Below are 19161 nucleotides of genomic sequence, written 5' to 3'. Positions count from 1 at the left end.
CTCATGTGTAACATCGCCGTGAGCACTCCACATCCTAACTGGGCATGTACACAATTTTATGGTCAATAGACACTAAGCATACACTCGTTCTCCACGGTACCAAACAAACACACCCCTGGAAAGGCAGTTTGTCTTAGTAAACAAAAGATTGGAAGATAAAGACTGCAACAACAAAAAATCAGCAACACTGGACAATTGAGGAGTGGAAAAACATGGCCTGGAAAATGACAGCGAGTTCAGTTTACTTGAGTGGCCTTGTTATTCCCCAGACCTCAACCCAATGGAGCGTCTTTGAGATTAGATGGAACGGGCTGTTCGCAGCGTGAATGTACCACCATCCAATCTGCAGCAATTGCGTAATATCATTGCGTCAGCATGTCGGACCAGATGGGTGTACCTAATAAACTGGCCCGTGAGTGTGTGTAGAAATACAGTACCAGTCAAAAGTTTGGACACACCTACTCATTCAAGGGTTTTTCTTTATTTTATACTATTTTCTACATTTCAGAATAATAGTGAAGACATCAAAACTATGAAATAACATATGGAATCATGCAGTAACCAAAAAAGTGTTAAACAAATCAAAATATATTTTAGATTTGAGATTCTTCAAAGTAGCCATGCGATGCCAAGAGTGTGCAAAGCTGTCATCAAGGCAAAGGGTGGCTACCTTAATGAATCTCAAATATAAAATGTTTTTTTGGTTACTACATGATTATTCTATAATGTAGAAAATAGTAAAAATAAAGAAAAACCCTTGAATGAGTAGGTGTGTCCAAACTTTTGACTGGTAGTGTATATATATTTTAATTTTCATCCATACAAGCATCTATCCACCATACATATACCAAACACAGTATGTACACTAATTTATAAACTGGGTGGTTCGAGCCCTGAATGCTGATTGGCTGACAGACGTATACCACGGGTATGACAAAGCATTTATATTTACTGCTCTAATTAGCCTAATTAGGTTGGTAACCAGTTTATAATAGCAATAAGGCCCCGAGGTGCCTTATTGCGTCGTGCCAAGAACAGCCTTTAGCTGTGGTATATTGGCCATATAACACAGTCCCTCATGCCTTATTGCTTAAGTATACATAATGTACATCCATCCGATTTTATTTACATTTCTAATGTTCATGCCCTTAATTAATCATCAAGAACAAACATTGTCCCATTCTGTTACTGCTTTAGAATTATGTAGAACACCACAATAACACAACACCGTTGGTATGTATGTACAGTATGAACCCCTTTATTCATTAGTCTCTCTGTGCCACTGACAGTGATGTAAGGCAGACTGTTGGGCTAAAAGCTAGGAAAGAAGGTACAAGAGAAGCCCTCTAAAGATAGGAGTGCTGTGGAAGGCCAGGAGTTTTTCCTTCTCCTGACCATGTGATCTGACAGGGAAACCCTCTCAGTCTTAGAAATTAAATGACCAGGAAACACTCTGGGCTCTAGTTACAGCCTACAACTAGGGTCCGGAGTTTCTCCAGGTTAGGTCACATGGTCTGGGGAAAACTCCTGGTCCTAGCCATGTGACAAGAACAATAATTAACCTTGGTTTAGTAGTGGCAAAGACGACATCCTCCTCTCTGGTACTGTAAAAGAGTGTCCGGGATAACATCGCTTAACGCCTGAGTAGAAAGAATAGATCAATTGAGCGTTTTGTTGTGTCTATAACCAGGGTCCATGATTGCAGACATTATGATAACTGTTTCTCCATTAAATGTTTAACATACAATTTGTAACACCAGCACCGTTTGTCGTAGTTAATGAAAAATGTTTATTGTTTATCATTAATACTTGATTATTGTGCTTCAAAAGAAGAGTGGTAATAATTTTATAATTTGATCATATTATTGATGTGTACAAACTGATTTACATTCTAGGTTATCATCTGCTACTTCCTGTTTACGTCTTATTTTAACAGTTCTGATTGAACAGCTGACTGGGGGCAGTCACAAGAACAACTTCCATCAAATATTTGCCAAGTAATCTCTTATTTTCTTTCCAAGTCCAGTAATCTCTATTCTTGAGTAATATGTACTGTATGTATTTAAGTTAAAGCAGTGTACACGTTTCATGCACTTGATCAAGCTTCTCTTCAAGCGTTCATCTACGATCTATTCACTGTTAAGTCTCCTGCTAAGTTACATTCAGTTCACAATCATTGGAACAGCTGGATAGTCAATCCAGCAGACTTATTTGCATTGATAAAATCCTTAAATTGTGTGATGGAATATGACATTGTACAGATTATCGTATGGTAACAGTTTGGTAACAGAAATATAAAAGATGAACGCCCATCTCTTTGGCTAATGTCAGGTAAAGGGATGATGTCAAAATCAAAAATGGCACCAAAATGCTGACATTCGCAAAGAAAAAAACATTGTATAAAGAACACATTTCTATATGTTCCCTCCCCTCACTGCAAAAAAGCTAGAAAACACTGAGGCACCATGACCATGATATAGTTTCACTACAAATCTGAGTAAAATTAGGAAACAGTCCCCCCCATCTTGGTTCAATGTCTGTTGTAGACCCAGCTATTCCATGTGTGGTCTTTAAGTAAATCTTCAGGCAGGGTCAGAGAGAAGGAAGAGTCTGCCTCTGTAGATCCCAGAGAGGGAGGATATAATGTCCTGCTGTTGGAAACCTGTAGAAAGCCTAAAGGAGGAGCAGTGTCATGCCTCTCGCCTGCATAGCCTTCACTGTCATGCTGTCCCTCTCTATGGCTCATAATCCATCCAGGAGGAGCACCAACAAACTCTTCTGTTTAATCCAATCAAAGAAGAGGTCAGAGGTCACAGGTCAGTGGGTAAAAGTTAGAGGTCGCCGCTCTGGGGCTCTAGGTTGCGGCCCTCCTGGTTGTGGCTGCGCCCAAGTATGGGGAAGCTTGACGAGGATTTGGACCGGGCCGTCTTACTGCTCCCCTCGCTGGCCACTGGAATGTCCCTGGGGGGAGACAAAAGGTCAAGAGGTCAGCAAAGGAAACTAGAGGTTAGCAACGCAGCTATGATCCCTTATTGATGTCACTTGGAGGAGTGAGGTTAAAGAAGGAATTTTAAGCCTCGAGACAACTGAGACATGGATTGTGTATGTGTGTCATTGAGGGTGAATGGGCATGACAAAATATTGAAGTGCCTTTGAACAGGGTATGGTAGTAGGCGCCAGGCTCGCTGGTTTGTGTTAAGAACTGCAACGTTGCTGGGTTTTTCACGCTTAACAGTTTCCTGTGTGTATCAAGAAGGACATCCAGCCAACTTGACACAACTGTGGGAAGCATTGGAGTCAACATGGGTCAGCATTCCTGTGGAACACACTGGACACCTTGTAGAGTCCATGCCCTGAAGAATTGAGGCTGTTCTGAAGAAAAAGGGGGGTGCACCTCAATATTAGGGAAGTGTTCCTAATGTTTTGTACACTGAGTGTATATACCCACAGGCTTTAAAGGGATGATTTTGACCATTTGGTTAATTAGGGGTGTTTTGAGATGCAAATAGCCAAGGTAACGCACAAGCACTGAGGCCAAGAAGAGTTGGTATTTGTCAAAGGTTATCTCCTCCTGGTGTGCATTTGACGCTCGTAGGATTGTTTGATAAATCACACTATTTATACAACATTCTAAAATCCGTTTGTAAGTAGTATTTTAGAATAGTTTCTACACAATATTTATAAATGAGGCTAGAACTCTGTTTTCTGTGTGCCATTTTGGGCAGAACGTGATGACTGCTGAAACTAAGGGGACACTTTTGGGCAGAACGTGATGACTGCTGAAACTAAGGGGACACTTTTGGGCAGAACGTGATGACTGCTGAAACTAAGGGGACACTTTTGGGCAGAACGTGATGACTGCTGAAACTAAGGGGACACTTTTGGGCAGAACGTGATGACTGCTGAAACTAAGGGGACACTTTTGGGCAGAACGTGATGACTGCTGAAACTAAGGGGAAACTTTTCGGCAGAACGTGATGACTGCTGAAACTAAGGGGACACTTTTGGGCAGAACGTGATGACTGCTGAAACTAAGGGGACACTTTTGGGCAGAACGTGATGACTGCTGAAACTAAGGGGACACTTTTGGGCAGAACGTGATGACTGCTGAAACTAAGGGGACACTTTTGGGCAGAACGTGATGACTGCTGAAACTAAGGGGACACTTTTGGGCAGAACGTGATGACTGCTGAAACTAAGGGGACACTTTTGGGCAGAACGTGATGACTGCTGAAACTAAGGGGACACTTTTGGGCAGAACGTGATGACTGCTGAAACTAAGGGGACACTTTTGGGCAGAACGTGATGACTGCTGAAACTAAGGGGACACTTTTGGGCAGAACGTGATGACTGCTGAAACTAAGGGGACACTTTTGGGCAGAACGTGATGACTGCTGAAACTAAGGGGACACTTTTGGGCAGAACGTGATGACTGCTGAAACTAAGGGGACACTTTTGGGCAGAACGTGATGACTGCTGAAACTAAGGGGACACTTTTGGGCAGAACGTGATGACTGCTGAAACTAAGGGGAAACTTTTCGGCAGAACGTGATGACTGCTGAAACTAAGGGGACACTTTTGGGCAGAACGTGATGACTGCTGAAACTAAGGGGACACTTTTGGGCAGAACGTGATGACTGCTGAAACTAAGGGGACACTTTTCGGCAGAACGTGATGACTGCTGAAACTAAGGGGACACTTTTGGGCAGAACGTGATGACTGCTGAAACTAAGGGGACACTTTTGGGCAGAACGTGATGACTGCTGAAACTAAGGGGACACTTTTCGGCAGAACGTGATGACTGCTGAAACTAAGGGGACACTTTTGGGCAGAACGTGATGACTGCTGAAACTAAGGGGACACTTTTGGGCAGAACGTGATGACTGCTGAAACTAAGGGGACACTTTTGGGCAGAACGTGATGACTGCTGAAACTAAGGGGACACTTTTGGGCAGAACGTGATGACTGCTGAAACTAAGGGGACACTTTTGGGCAGAACGTGATGACTGCTGAAACTAAGGGGACACTTTTGGGCAGAACGTGATGACTGCTGAAACTAAGGGGACACTTTTGGGCAGAACGTGATGACTGCTGAAACTAAGGGGACACTTTTGGGCAGAACGTGATGACTGCTGAAACTAAGGGGACACTTTTGGGCAGAACGTGATGACTGCTGAAACTAAGGGGACACTTTTGGGCAGAACGTGATGACTGCTGAAACTAAGGGGACACTTTTGGGCAGAACGTGATGACTGCTGAAACTAAGGGGACACTTTTGGGCAGAACGTGATGACTGCTGAAACTAAGGGGAAACTTTTCGGCAGAACGTGATGACTGCTGAAACTAAGGGGACACTTTTGGGCAGAACGTGATGACTGCTGAAACTAAGGGGACACTTTTGGGCAGAACGTGATGACTGCTGAAACTAAGGGGACACTTTTGGGCAGAACGTGATGACTGCTGAAACTAAGGGGACACTTTTGGGCAGAACGTGATGACTGCTGAAACTAAGGGGACACTTTTGGGCAGAACGTGATGACTGCTGAAACTAAGGGGAAACTTTTCGGCAGAACGTGATGACTGCTGAAACTAAGGGGACACTTTTGGGCAGAACGTGATGACTGCTGAAACTAAGGGGACACTTTTGGGCAGAACGTGATGACTGCTGAAACTAAGGGGACACTTTTCGGCAGAACGTGATGACTGCTGAAACTAAGGGGACACTTTTGGGCAGAACGTGATGACTGCTGAAACTAAGGGGACACTTTTGGGCAGAACGTGATGACTGCTGAAACTAAGGGGACACTTTTCGGCAGAACGTGATGACTGCTGAAACTAAGGGGACACTTTTGGGCAGAACGTGATGACTGCTGAAACTAAGGGGACACTTTTGGGCAGAACGTGATGACTGCTGAAACTAAGGGGACACTTTTCGGCAGAACGTGATGACTGCTGAAACTAAGGGGACACTTTTGGGCAGAACGTGATGACTGCTGAAACTAAGGGGACACTTTTGGGCAGAACGTGATGACTGCTGAAACTAAGGGGACACTTTTGGGCAGAACGTGATGACTGCTGAAACTAAGGGGACACTTTTGGGCAGAACGTGATGACTGCTGAAACTAAGGGGACACTTTTGGGCAGAACGTGATGACTGCTGAAACTAAGGGGACACTTTTGGGCAGAACGTGATGACTGCTGAAACTAAGGGGACACTTTTGGGCAGAACGTGATGACTGCTGAAACTAAGGGGACACTTTTGGGCAGAACGTGATGACTGCTGAAACTAAGGGGACACTTTTGGGGTGAGGTGAGACTGAGTCCCCGCCCAAGAGAGGAGTGAGGAAGTGCAGCTTTTGACGAATCAGGTTTTCATCTCTCTCTTTCTTCCTCTCTCCATCCTAACCAGGGGCCCGTTAACAACATGGCGGCCACACTAGGAATCGCTCAGAGAGGTCACCATTTTGGACGGGTCATCCAGCCTATCGTGAATGTAGATATCAGAGGATAGATCAACTCCGCTCTTTATTTGATCTCAGTTTTAGAACCTCGGTGTTAAGACTATCAGCTGCCAGAACAGGAAATTTGATTCTTGTCAGGATCTGTGATTGGTCGCGCTCACTGAAAGGTCACAGCCTCAACTGTTGTGGGAATTGGTGTGAACAACGCAGTAAATGACTGGATGCTATAACTGGGCTGGCACAACAAGCCACTTTGAAGGTGTCTACTGAACAACTAGCATTATCTAGAGGACTCAGATGTGTCAGGCAATATATTATTAAGAAGCACTTTGTAAAATGTGTGTTTACCCCATCCGACAATTCAAACTCAGATGCACACTCTGAAACACGTACACACACAGGCAGACAGTGGGGTCACTCACAGGCAGAAGGGCAGCAGCTGCAGCAGGGTCTCCTTGGTGGGTTTAGCAGAGAACTCTGGCAGGGTCTGGATCAGCTTGTTCAACACCATCCTCAGATACGACTGCAGCTGTTTCCTACGCTCCTCTACAAACCTGGCATCCTGAGAACAGGAGAGGACAGAGGAGAGGTAGACGTTAATACTATACTTAGGGAGGGGGGAGAGAGCATTTTGTAAATTCTTCAAGCACTTTCAAATTGGTTATTGATCATTGCTAGACAACCATTTCAGTCAGAAAGTTAGAACTGTAACTCGACCACTCAGGAACATTCACTGTCGTCTTGGTGAGCAACTCTAGTGTAGATTTGGCCTTGTGTTTTAGGTTATTATCCTGCTGAAAGGTGTATTCATCTCCCAGTGTCTGTTGAAAAGCAGACTGAAACTCCCTGGTCTTTTGGTGTTGAATCTGTGTTTGAATTTCCCTGCTCAACTGAGGGACCTTACAGATAATTATATGTACAGAGATGAAGTAGTCATTCAAAAATCATGTTAAACACCATTATTGTACACAGAGTGAGTCCATGCAACTTATTGACTCAAGACATTTCAGCTTTTCATTTTTAATGAATTTGTAAAACATTCTAAACACATAATTGCACTTTGAAATTATGGGGTATTGTGTGTAGGCCAGTGACAAAATCTCAACTTAAACCATTTTACCAAGACGACAGTGAATGTTCCTTAGTTTTGACTTAAATCTACTTGAAAATCTATGGCAAGTTCTGAAAATGGTTGTCTAGCAATGATCAACAACCAAATATGTTGTTGTAGTGTGTTTTTCCTTCATGTAGAAGAGTATTTACAATTAGTGTCTCACTCTCTCACTCCATAGTTATTTTTCTGCCACCGTCCCTAACCTGTCTGTTCCAGATGTCTCGTGTTACTATAGTAGATCTCACATTACACTCCACACACATCAACACAGAGATGAGACTATGGAGAACGTGCATATGTACACACTCAGGCAGCATGGACATCAACACTGAAGGCACAGACACAGATACATGAAGATATTGCTAGAAGAGTGGAAAACAACTAAGACAGATGCACACAGGCATGTTTATCCACGTGTGTGTACAGACACAAGAGGACCACACAGTCCTAGTGAGACAGACATGAGGACATGGTGACACAAGAGGACCACACAGTCCTAGTGAGACAGACATGAGGACATGGTGAAACAAGAGGACCACACAGTCCTAGTGAGACAGACATGAGGACATGGTGACACAAGAGGACCACAGTCCTAGTGAGACAGACATGAGGACATGGTGAAACAAGAGGACCACACAGTCCTAGTGAGACAGACATGAGGACATGGTGACACAAGAGGACCACAGTCCTAGTGAGACAGACATATGAGGACATGGTGACACAAGAGGACCACACAGGCCTAGTGAGACAGACATGAGGACATGGTGACACAAGAGGACCACAGTCCTAGTGAGACAGACATGAGGACATGGTGACACAAGAGGACCACAGTCCTAGTGAGACAGACATATGAGGACATGGTGACACAAGAGGACCACACAGTCCTAGTGAGACAGACATGAGGACATGGTGACACAAGAGGACCACAGTCCTAGTGAGACAGACATGAGGACATTGTCATCATTAAAGGCGTTACATGCATATTATATGTGAACACAACATAAAAGATTCCTTAATTATTAACAATCTTATATATTGTTATCATCAGAAAGATGTTGTTTAAAAAACAGCTAACAGTTCTGTGATTGGTTTGAACCCCCAAACACTGCCTCTACAAAGCAGTCCAACAGGGGAGGAAGATGGCAGCGATCGGAAAGTGGAGTGATTTGATTCAAATGAAAGGAACACAGGAGGGAAAGATGGAGAGAGAGCGCGAGGGATAGAAATATAGAGGGAAAACCTCTAAAGCAATAACAATTCTCTGTGAATCAGAGGAGAGACACCCTGACAGTTAAACTCTGGGCAGAGGGAGCAGAGCAGACCGACAGTCCCAGCCTTTGATGTCATCATTCTTCCTCCCGCAGTTGTGGTGATGGCGTGGCCATCAGCACAGATTTGACAGGCGCGCTCGGGAACATTTAGCGTGTTTGCCCACCGAGCCCTTGACAAATCAGCTGTTTAGAAGCTGTCAGTGGCAGGGGGGAGTGTGTGTGTGTGTGTGTGTGTGTGTGTGTGTGTGTGTGTGTGTGTGTGTGTGTGTGTGTGTGTGTGTGTGTGTGTGTGTGTGTGTGTGTGTGTGTGTGTGTGTGTGTGTGTGTGTGTGTGTGTGTGTGTGTGTTGCTATGTCAATGCAGTTAGGAGATGTTCAGATACAGCAGGATGCCGAGTGATGCTCAGATATTGTTGCCGCGGTAATATATTGAGCTGGGATTCTTACGTACACTTGCAGTTATGGTGCTTGACATATCACAAAACTGAGATTTATTACAGTTTCATGACACAACACTACTTGTATTCCATTCCATGAGTCATACACCTGATCCTGCAAGCTAACGCAGATAAAACCTGTAGGTACTGTGGTACTACGATTAGCTTTCTATACAGTCCCATACAGTAGCTTTAGCCAACTGACAAGATTAGCTCAGCGTCTCTCTCTCTCTCTGGACCAGGTGCTCTGCGTGTGTGTTTGTGTGTGTGTGTTTAGCAGGCATGATGAGCCAGGGTCCTCGGTGTGTAAGGTTGTTAGCTCTGGCTTGCCATTGAGGATAACCATGATGGATCTGAGGCACAGTGTAACGGCTGTCTAATTCCTCCTCCTCGGATGAGGAGGAGTAAGGGTCGGACCAAAATGCAGCGTAGGTTGAATCCATAATGATTTATTTAAAGACGAAGACGAACACGAAAAACACTTTGAAAATTACAAAACAACAAAACGACGTAGACATACCTGAACATGTGAACTTACATAAACACGAAGAACGCACGAACAGGAACAGACTAACCAAACGAACGAAAACGAAACAGTCCCGTGTGGTGCGACAGACACAGACACAGGAACAATCACCCACAAACAAACAGTGAGAACAGCCTACCTTAATATGGTTCTCAATCAGAGGAAACGTCAAACACCTGCCTCTAATTGAGAACCATATCAGGCAACACATTTAACCCAACATAGAAACACATAACATAGACCACCCACCCAGCTCACGTCCTGACCAACTAAACAAAGTAAAACAAAGGCAAATAAGGTCAGGAACGTGACACACAGTGTGTGTTTGCGTATGTATGTGTGTGTGTCTATGTTCCTTCCTGTTTCCCCATCACCTGTGACAATTCTCCCCTTTCATCCATGCCGTAGCAGACGTCTATGCTACACTAAAAAGGGTTTGGAGAGGCTCCTCATGATCACTGATCACAGTAGCATTACCATTCCTCCATCATTAACTAACACATTCAACACGTAAGCCCCAGCATCGCTCAGTCTACTTTAGAAAGAACTTTCCCTAGCTGCAAGGATGCTGTGTTCTGTGAAAAGAGAGAACTGAACGTCCCCTCTCAGTGATATAAAGGGAACAGTTGATCTGTTTGACTACAGTGCTGTTAAAGGACAAGTAACAGCATAACTCTCTCCATCAGAGGAGATCAGATGGGGGGGGGGGGGGATTTATGCCAGTGCACCCCGCTTCACCTGTTGGGACAAGAACTAAGCCTCGGCTCTACAAAGTGTTCCTTCTGAGAGGATAGAGGGAAGGAAGCAGGGAGGGAATCAGAAGAAACAATGAGGAGATTAAAAATACATGACAGATACTTCAGCTCAGCAGACATAATGATTACACACACACACACACACACACACACACACACACACACACACACACACACACACACACACACACACACACACACACACACACACACACACACACACACACACACACACACACACACACACATACACTCAATTACCAACACAATCCTGTCTCTATATCCCCCCTGCATCTTTACTGTAAGCTCCCAAACACCCTCTTACCCTCTCTAGTTTTAAACGCTGCCCCCAGGCCTAGTGCACTCCTTTGTGTTTCCATGTCAAAGTTACTCTACAACTTCTGTAACAGAAGCACCCACAGCCCACTCTACTCTACTGAGAGACTTAAACAGACTCCCTCCCTCTGGAACTGATAGTGAGAGGGAGGGAGAAAAGGAGCAAGAGAGGAAGGAGAGAGAGCTAGAGAGATGAAGGCAGGAGATAAAGAGAGCTAGAGAGATGAAGGCAGGAGATAAAGAGAGCTAGAGAGATGAAGGCAGGAGATAAAGAGAGCTAGAGAGAAGGCAGGAGATAAAGAGAGCTAGAGAGATGAAGGCAGGAGATAAAGAGAGCTAGAGAGAAGAAGGCAGGAGATAAAGAGAGCTAGAGAGATGAAGGCAGGAGATAAAGAGAGCTAGAGAGAAGAAGGCAGGAGATAAAGAGAGCTAGAGAGAAGAAGGCAGGAGATAAAGAGAGGTAATGTTGGCTAGGGGCTACTGTAGCTAACATCTAAGCCTGTCGATCCAAGTGATGGACAAGTGACCACAATATGACTTAAAAATACATTCAGATTCAATACATTTGACTACAGGTCATTCAAAACAACATTGACAGAGGGTGACCATGCGATTTTCCTGACCGTGCATACCTTGTTCCCTATGGCTTTCTTGGGTGGGAAGCTGAAGGTGTCGACCTGTGGGAATTGTGAGCGTAAGTGGTTGTGGAGCGCCCGGAATTCTGTGTAGCGTCTGTAGACATTCCACTCGTTGTCCAGGATACGGATGTACACCTACGGAACAGGTACGACACCAACAACAACACCAACAAACACCAACAACAACACAATCAGAATATGCTATTTTCTGGGGTACAAATCCCCAGGGTACAAATCCTACTCTTACAAAATTCCTGCAAAACCACTCAGAAAGGAGGAAATTAGCCAACCATAACGTCTCAAGGTTCTTCTGTATTCTCAATAATATTGTAGTATACAGTATGACAGTAAAACATACTCTTCCACTCTCTGCATGTGACTTGTTGCTATTTTCATGCATTATTAAAGTAGCGCATTGGATTATTTTGTTCAGCTGCTGATGGTCTGCGGCAGGCAGACACTGGGGATTGTGACGGGGAGGATAAGAGGGCAATTACAACTGGAGGAGGGAGAGAGCGGGAAGAGAGAGGAGAGAGCAAGAGAAAGACATGGCTGTAGCTAGATATGTTTCAGTCTCGTCGGGGACAATTTGAGCATTTTAGTTAACCCTAACCTGTTTCCTAACCTTAACCCAATTCTCTTAACCTGCTGCGTAGGTTCTCCTAACATGCTACGAAAAGGCACTTCTGCTAGTCAAAACCGGCAGACCTGCCCTGAGAACAGTCTTGGTTTCCACTAATGGAATACTGCTACTTTATCACCCCTCTACTTCCTAATACAGTACATCCTCCTACTTTATCATCTCTCTACTTCCTAATACAGTACATCCTCCTACTTTATCATCTCTCTACTTCCTAATACAGTACATCCTTCTACTTTATCATCTCTCTACTTCCTAATACAGTACATCCTCCTATTTTATCATCTCTCTACTTCCTAATACAGTACATCCTCCTACTTTATCATCTCTCTACTTCCTAATACAGTACATCCCCCTACTTTATCATCTCTCTACTTCCTAATACAGGACAGTACTTACTGCTACTGTATCACCTCTCTACTTCCTAATACAGTACATCCTCCTACTTTATCACCTCTCTACTTCCTAATACAGTACATCCTTCTACTTTATCACCTCTCTACTTCCTAATACAGTACATCCCCCTACTTTATCACCTCTCTACTTCCTAATACAGTACATCCTTCTACTTTATCACCTCTCTACTTCCTAATACAGTACATCCCCCTACTTTATCATCTCTCTACTTCCTAATACAGTACATCCTCCTACTTTATCACCTCTCTACTTCCTAATACAGTACATCCTTCTACTTTATCACCTCTCTACTTCCTAATACAGTACATCCCCCTACTTTATCATCTCTCTACTTCCTAATACAGTACATCCCCCTACTTTATCATCTCTCTACTTCCTAATACAGTACATCCCCCTACTTTATCACCCCTCTAATTCCTAATACAGTACATCCCCCTACTTTATCATCTCTCTACTTCCTAATACAGTACATCTCCCTACTTTATCATCTCTCTACTTCCTAATACAGTACATCCTTCTACTTTATCACCTCTCTACTTCCTAATACAGTACATCCCCCTACTTTATCATCTCTCTACTTCCTAATACAGTACATCCCCCTACTTTATCACCTCTCTACTTCCTAATACAGTACATCCTCCTACTTTATCATCTCTCTACTTCCTAATACAGGACAGTACTTACTGCTACTGTATCACCTCTCTACTTCCTAATACAGTACATCCTCCTACTTTATCATCTCTCTACTTCCTAATACAGTACATCCTCCTACTTTATCATCTCTCTACTTCCTAATACAGTACATCCTTCTACTTTATCATCTCTCTACTTCCTAATACAGTACATCCTTCTACTTTATCATCTCTCTACTTCCTAATACAGTACATCCTCCTACTTTATCATCTCTCTACTTCCTAATACAGTACTTACTGCTACTTTATCACCTCTCTACTTCCTAATACAGTACATCCTCCTACTTTATCATCTCTCTACTTCCTAATACAGTACTTACTGCTACTTTATCACCTCTCTACTTCCTAATACAGTACATCCTCCTACTTTATCATCTCTCTACTTCCTAATACAGGACAGTACTTACTGCTACTTTATCACCTCTCTACTTCCTAATACAGTACATCCTCCTACTTTATCACCTCTCTACTTCCTAATACAGGACAGTACTTACTCCTACTTTTTCCATCTCTCTACTTCCTAATACAGTACATCCTCCTACTTTATCACCTCTCTACTTCCTAATACAGGACAGTACTTACTGCTACTTTATCACCCCTCTAATTCCTAAAACAGTACATCCTCCTACTTTATCACATCTCTACTTCCTAATACAGTACATCGTCCTACTTTATCGCCTCTCTACTTCCTAATACAGTACATCATTCTACTTTATCACCTCTACTTCCTAATACAGGACAGTACTTACTTTATCACCTCTACTTCCTAATACAGGAGAGTACTTACTGCTACTTTTTCCACCTCTCTACTTCCTAATACAGTACATCCTCCTACTTTATCACCGCTCTACTTCCTAATACAGGACAGTACTTACTTTATCACCTCTCTACTTCCTAATACAGTACATCCTCCTACTTTATCACCGCTCTACTTCCTAATACAGGACAGTACTTACTTTATCACCTCTCTACTTCCTAATACAGTACATCCTCCTACTTTATCACCTCTACTTCCTAATACAGGACAGTACTTACTGCTACTTTTTCCACCTCTCTACTTCCTAATACAGTACATCCCCCTACTTTATCACCGCTCTACTTCCTAATACAGGACAGTACTTACTTTATCACCTCTCTACTTCCTAATACAGTACATCCCCCTACTTTATCACCGCTCTACTTCCTAATACAGGACAGTACTTACTTTATCACCTCTCTACTTCCTAATACAGTACATCCTCCTACTTTATCACCTCTACTTCCTAATACAGGACAGTACTTACTGCTACTTTTTCCACCTCTCTACTTCCTAATACAGTACATCCCCCTACTTTATCACCGCTCTACTTCCTAATACAGGACAGTACTTACTTTATCACCTCTCTACTTCCTAATACAGTACATCCTCCTACTTTATCACCTCTCTACTTCCTAATACAGTACATCCCCCTACTTTATCATCTCTCTACTTCCTAATACAGTACATCCTTCTACTTTATCACCTCTCTACTTCCTAATACAGTACATCCTCCTACTTTATCACCTCTCTACTTCCTAATACAGTACATCCTCCTACTTTATCACCTCTCTACTTCCTAATACAGTACATCCCCCTACTTTATCATCTCTCTAATTCCTAATAGAGTACATCCTCCTACTTTATCACCTCTCTACTTCCTAATACAGGACAGTACTTACTGCTACTTTATCACCCCTCTAATTCCTAATACAGTACATCCTCCTACTTTATCATCTCTCTACTTCCTAATACAGTACATCCTCCTACTTTATCATCTCTCTACTTCCTAATACAGTACATCCTTCTACTTTATCATCTCTCTACTTCCTAATACAGTACATCCTTCTACTTTATCATCTCTCTACTTCCTAATACAGTACATCCTCCTATTTTATCACCTCTCTACTTCCTAATACAGTACATCCCCCTACTTTATCATCTCTCTACTTCCTAATACAGTACATCCTTCTACTTTATCATCTCTCTACTTCCTAATACAGTACATCCTTCTACTTTATCATCTCTCTACTTCCTAATACAGTACATCCTTCTACTTTATCATCTCTCAACTTCCTAATAAAGGACAATACTTACTGCTACTGTATCACCTCTCTACTTCCTAATACAGGACAGCACTTACTCCTACTTTATCATCTCTCTACTTCCTAATACAGTACTTCCTAATACTATATCAACTATCTACTTCCTAATACAGTACATCATAATACTTTATCATCTCTCTACTTCCCAATACAGTACAGTACTTACTTTATCACCTCTCTACTTCCTAATACAGTACAGTACTTGCTGAATTTTAGACCCCAGCAACACACAGCACAGGAAACACTGAAGCTTTGGCCCAGGACGCCTCTTTCTCAGGGGACACTTTTCAACTTTCCAAAGTGTAATTTTTTTTTTAAATTATCTGGCAAGTGTGCAATTATAGAGGAAGTGAGGGGCATGCTGTAGAGTAAAGAGAAAACAACATCGGCAGCATTTTAAACTGTCTGAAGATTAACCTGTTGTTTGTTCGTTACTGTAGTTTTCAAGGGGGAATGTGTGTGTGTATGTTATGTGTGTGCGATCAAAGTGTTCGGGTGAAACAGGGCAAGAGGGTGGCCACTGGGGCCGGCTGGCCAACCTGGACCAACATTAAAGACCTCACACCTCATAATAAGACCAGCACTCTGTTACGGCAGATTTCCTCCTCTTCGTCTGAAGAGGAGGTGTAGGGATCGGACCAAGACGCAGAGTGGAAAGTGTTCATATTTTAATGAAAGTAAACTGAACACTTCAAGATACAAAAACAACAAACGTGACCAAACCGAAAACAGTCCCGTGTGGCACGAACACTGACACGAAATACAATCACCCACAAAAACCCAACACCAAACAGGTTACCTTAATATGGTTCTCAATCAGGGACAACGATTGACAGCTGCCTCTGATTGAGAACCATATCAGGTCAAACACAGAAATAGACAAACCAGACACAAAACATAGAATGCCCACCCAACTCACGTCCTGACCCACTAAAACAAACAATTAACACAATAACTAGGGTCAGAACGTGACAAACTCTTGGAAAACTGCTCCCTGACACACTCACACAGAGTAGTCACACACACACACACACACACACACACACACACACACACACACACACACACACACACACACACACACACACACACACACACACACACACACATACAGTAACATGTGAAAGTATTCACCCTCCTTGGCATTTTTCCTATTTTGTTGTTTTGGGGGTTTGTAACATTTGATTTGCACAACATGCCTACCACTTTGAAGAAGCAAAATATCTTTGATTGTGAAACAAATAAGACAAAAAAACTGAAAAAACTTGAGCGTGCATAACTATTCACCCACCCAAAGTCAATACTTTGTAGAGACACCTTTTGCAGCAATTACAGCACAAGTCTCTTGGGGTATGTCTCTATAAGCTTGGCACTTCTAGCCACTGGGATTTTTGCCCATTCTTCAAGGCAAAACCTCTCTAGCTCCTTCAAGTTGGATGTGTTCCGCTGGTGTACAGCAATCTTTAAGTCATACCATAGATTCTCAATTGGATTGAGGTCGGGGCTTTGAACGTTGGCTTTGAACAATGTTTCCCCTTAAACCACTCGAGTGTTGCTTTAGCAGTACGCTTAGGTTCATTGTCCTGCTGGAAAGTGAAACTCCGTCCCAGTCTCAAATCTCTGGAAGACTGAAACAGGTTTCCCTCAAGAATTTCATTGTATTTAGCGCCATCCATCATTCCTTCAATTCTGACCAGTTTCTCAGTCCCTGCCAAGGAAACATCCCCACTGCATGATGCTGCCACCACCATGCTTCACTGTGGGGATGGTGTTCTCGGGGTGATGAGAGGTGTTGGGTTTGCACCAGACATAGTGTTTTCCTTGATGGCCAAAAAACTACATTTTAGTCTCATCTGACCAGAGCACCTTCTTCCATATGTTTGGGGAGTCTCCCATATGCCTTTTGGCGAACACTTTAAGCAATGGCTTTTTTCTGGACACTCTTCCGTAAAGCCCAGCTCTGTGGAGTGTACAGCTTAAAGTGTTTCTATGGACAGATACTCCAATCTCCGCTGTGGAGCTTTGCAGCTCCTTCAGGATTATCTTTGGTCTCTTTGTTGCCTCTCTGATTAATGCCCTCCTTGCCTGATCCGTGAGTTTTGGTGGGCGGCCCTCTCCTGGCAGGTTTGCTGTGGTGCCATATTCTTTCAATTTTTTAATAATGGATTTAATGGTGCTCCGTGGAATGTTCAAAGATTGGTATTTTTTTATAACCCAACCCTGATCTGTACTTCTCCACAACTTATCCCTGACAGTTTTGGAGAGCTCCTTGGTCTTCATGGTGCCACTTGCTTGGTGGTGCCCCTTGCTTTGTGATGTTGCAGACTCTGGGGCCTTTCAGAACAGGTGTATATATACTGAGATCATGTGACAGATCATGTGACACTTAGATTGCACACAGGTGGACTTTATTTAACTATTTATGTGACTTCTGAAGGTAATTGGTTACACCGGATCTTATTTAGGTGCTTCATAGCAAAGGGGGGTGAATGCATATGCACGCACCACTTTTCCGTTTTTGAATTTTTTTAAAGTTATTTTTGTCATTTCACTTCACCAATTCGGACTACATTGTGTATGTCCATTACATGATATCCAAATAAAAAACTATTTAAATTACAGGTTGTAATGCAACAAAATAGGAAAAATGCCAAGGGGGATGAATACTTTTGCAAGGCACTGTACTGTAGTCGCGCACACACAAAGACATAATGCATTCATACATGCACAGGAACAATGTACACACACCCACCCACCCACCCACCCACCCACACACACACACCCACACCCACACACACACACACACACACACACACACACACAAAGACAATGCATTCAAACTCACTGTACACACAGACACAAGGTAAAATGTTGCAACACACACTATGATTAAGGTTGTAGTCCCACTGCCAGCCTCCTCTTAGACAATAAACACCAGGCTCACGGTAAACTTAATCCACTTTGGGCTTAATCATTATCATACAGATTTATGGCAACACATGATCCACAGAGCAGCTATTACATCCTCCTCAGTAATTGGCAATTCATTATTTCATTATCTTTCACAAAATATTTGGTTAAATCCAACACTCTGCATTAGAAAAAACAGCTCGATTCTCAAATGTGACAGCCGTGGCCTGGGTCCGATCCAAACTATTCTGATTACATTGTATTTCAACTATTACTGTCGAAAGTAGCAAGCTTACTATTCAAAAACCATTTTACTGTATCATGAATGAATTTCAAATTGCAACTATTATAAAATGGTGCACAAATTATAGTGCCATGTTTTTGTTGTATATGGAGAGTAAAAATATATTTGAACAGTGTTTCTCAAACTCTATTTCAAGGACTGGCACAACTTTATAGAATATTGTTGACTGATCTTTCAGTTAGTCAAAATAAATCAATTCTCTCAGCTCTCAAGTTGTCTTCAAGGGAGGCAGCCCTGAGTACAGAGCCCCTGGTACAGAGAATATAATAATTATCATTAAAACAACATACATCTAGGGGCCAAATTCAAAGCTTCACCCTTTAACAAAAACACGATATTTAACTGCAAGTTGGCCCTGTTTTACTTGTTATGTGTTCTCACCACCTCTTTCAATTCAGCCTGAACAGGCGGTTAATGTGTTATTGTAGACTAACAAGGCTATTGAAAGGAGCAGAGAGTGACTCATCAATAGTCTTAATGTCAGATAGAAGGAGCAGCGAGTGATTCATCAACAGCCAGATAGACTGGGAGAGGAAATTC

At 42.8% G+C, this 19161-nt stretch overlaps 1 protein-coding gene across 2 annotated transcripts in view; it reads right to left on the bottom strand.

The window, feature by feature from the left end:
* Positions 1–1234: 1234 nt before the first annotated feature.
* Positions 1235–19161, bottom strand: part of LOC129861934 (sorting nexin-29-like) — a 156695-nt gene continuing 138768 nt past the window's right edge. For both annotated transcript variants that reach the window (XM_055933146.1, XM_055933155.1), the window contains 3 exons: positions 11532–11672; positions 6884–7023; positions 1235–2961 (listed from right to left, as the gene is read on the bottom strand). In XM_055933146.1, the coding sequence (XP_055789121.1) occupies positions 2832–2961; positions 6884–7023; positions 11532–11672 (411 nt within the window). In that variant the 3' untranslated portion in view covers positions 1235–2831. The remainder of the gene's footprint in view (positions 2962–6883; positions 7024–11531; positions 11673–19161) is intronic.

This window comes from Salvelinus fontinalis, chromosome 1 (genome assembly GCF_029448725.1).
Source record: "Salvelinus fontinalis isolate EN_2023a chromosome 1, ASM2944872v1, whole genome shotgun sequence".
In the NCBI taxonomy this organism is placed as follows: Eukaryota; Metazoa; Chordata; class Actinopteri; order Salmoniformes; family Salmonidae; genus Salvelinus; species Salvelinus fontinalis.
Note: the sequence above shows the minus strand (reverse complement) of the source record. Positions and strands in the feature narration are given on the sequence as shown.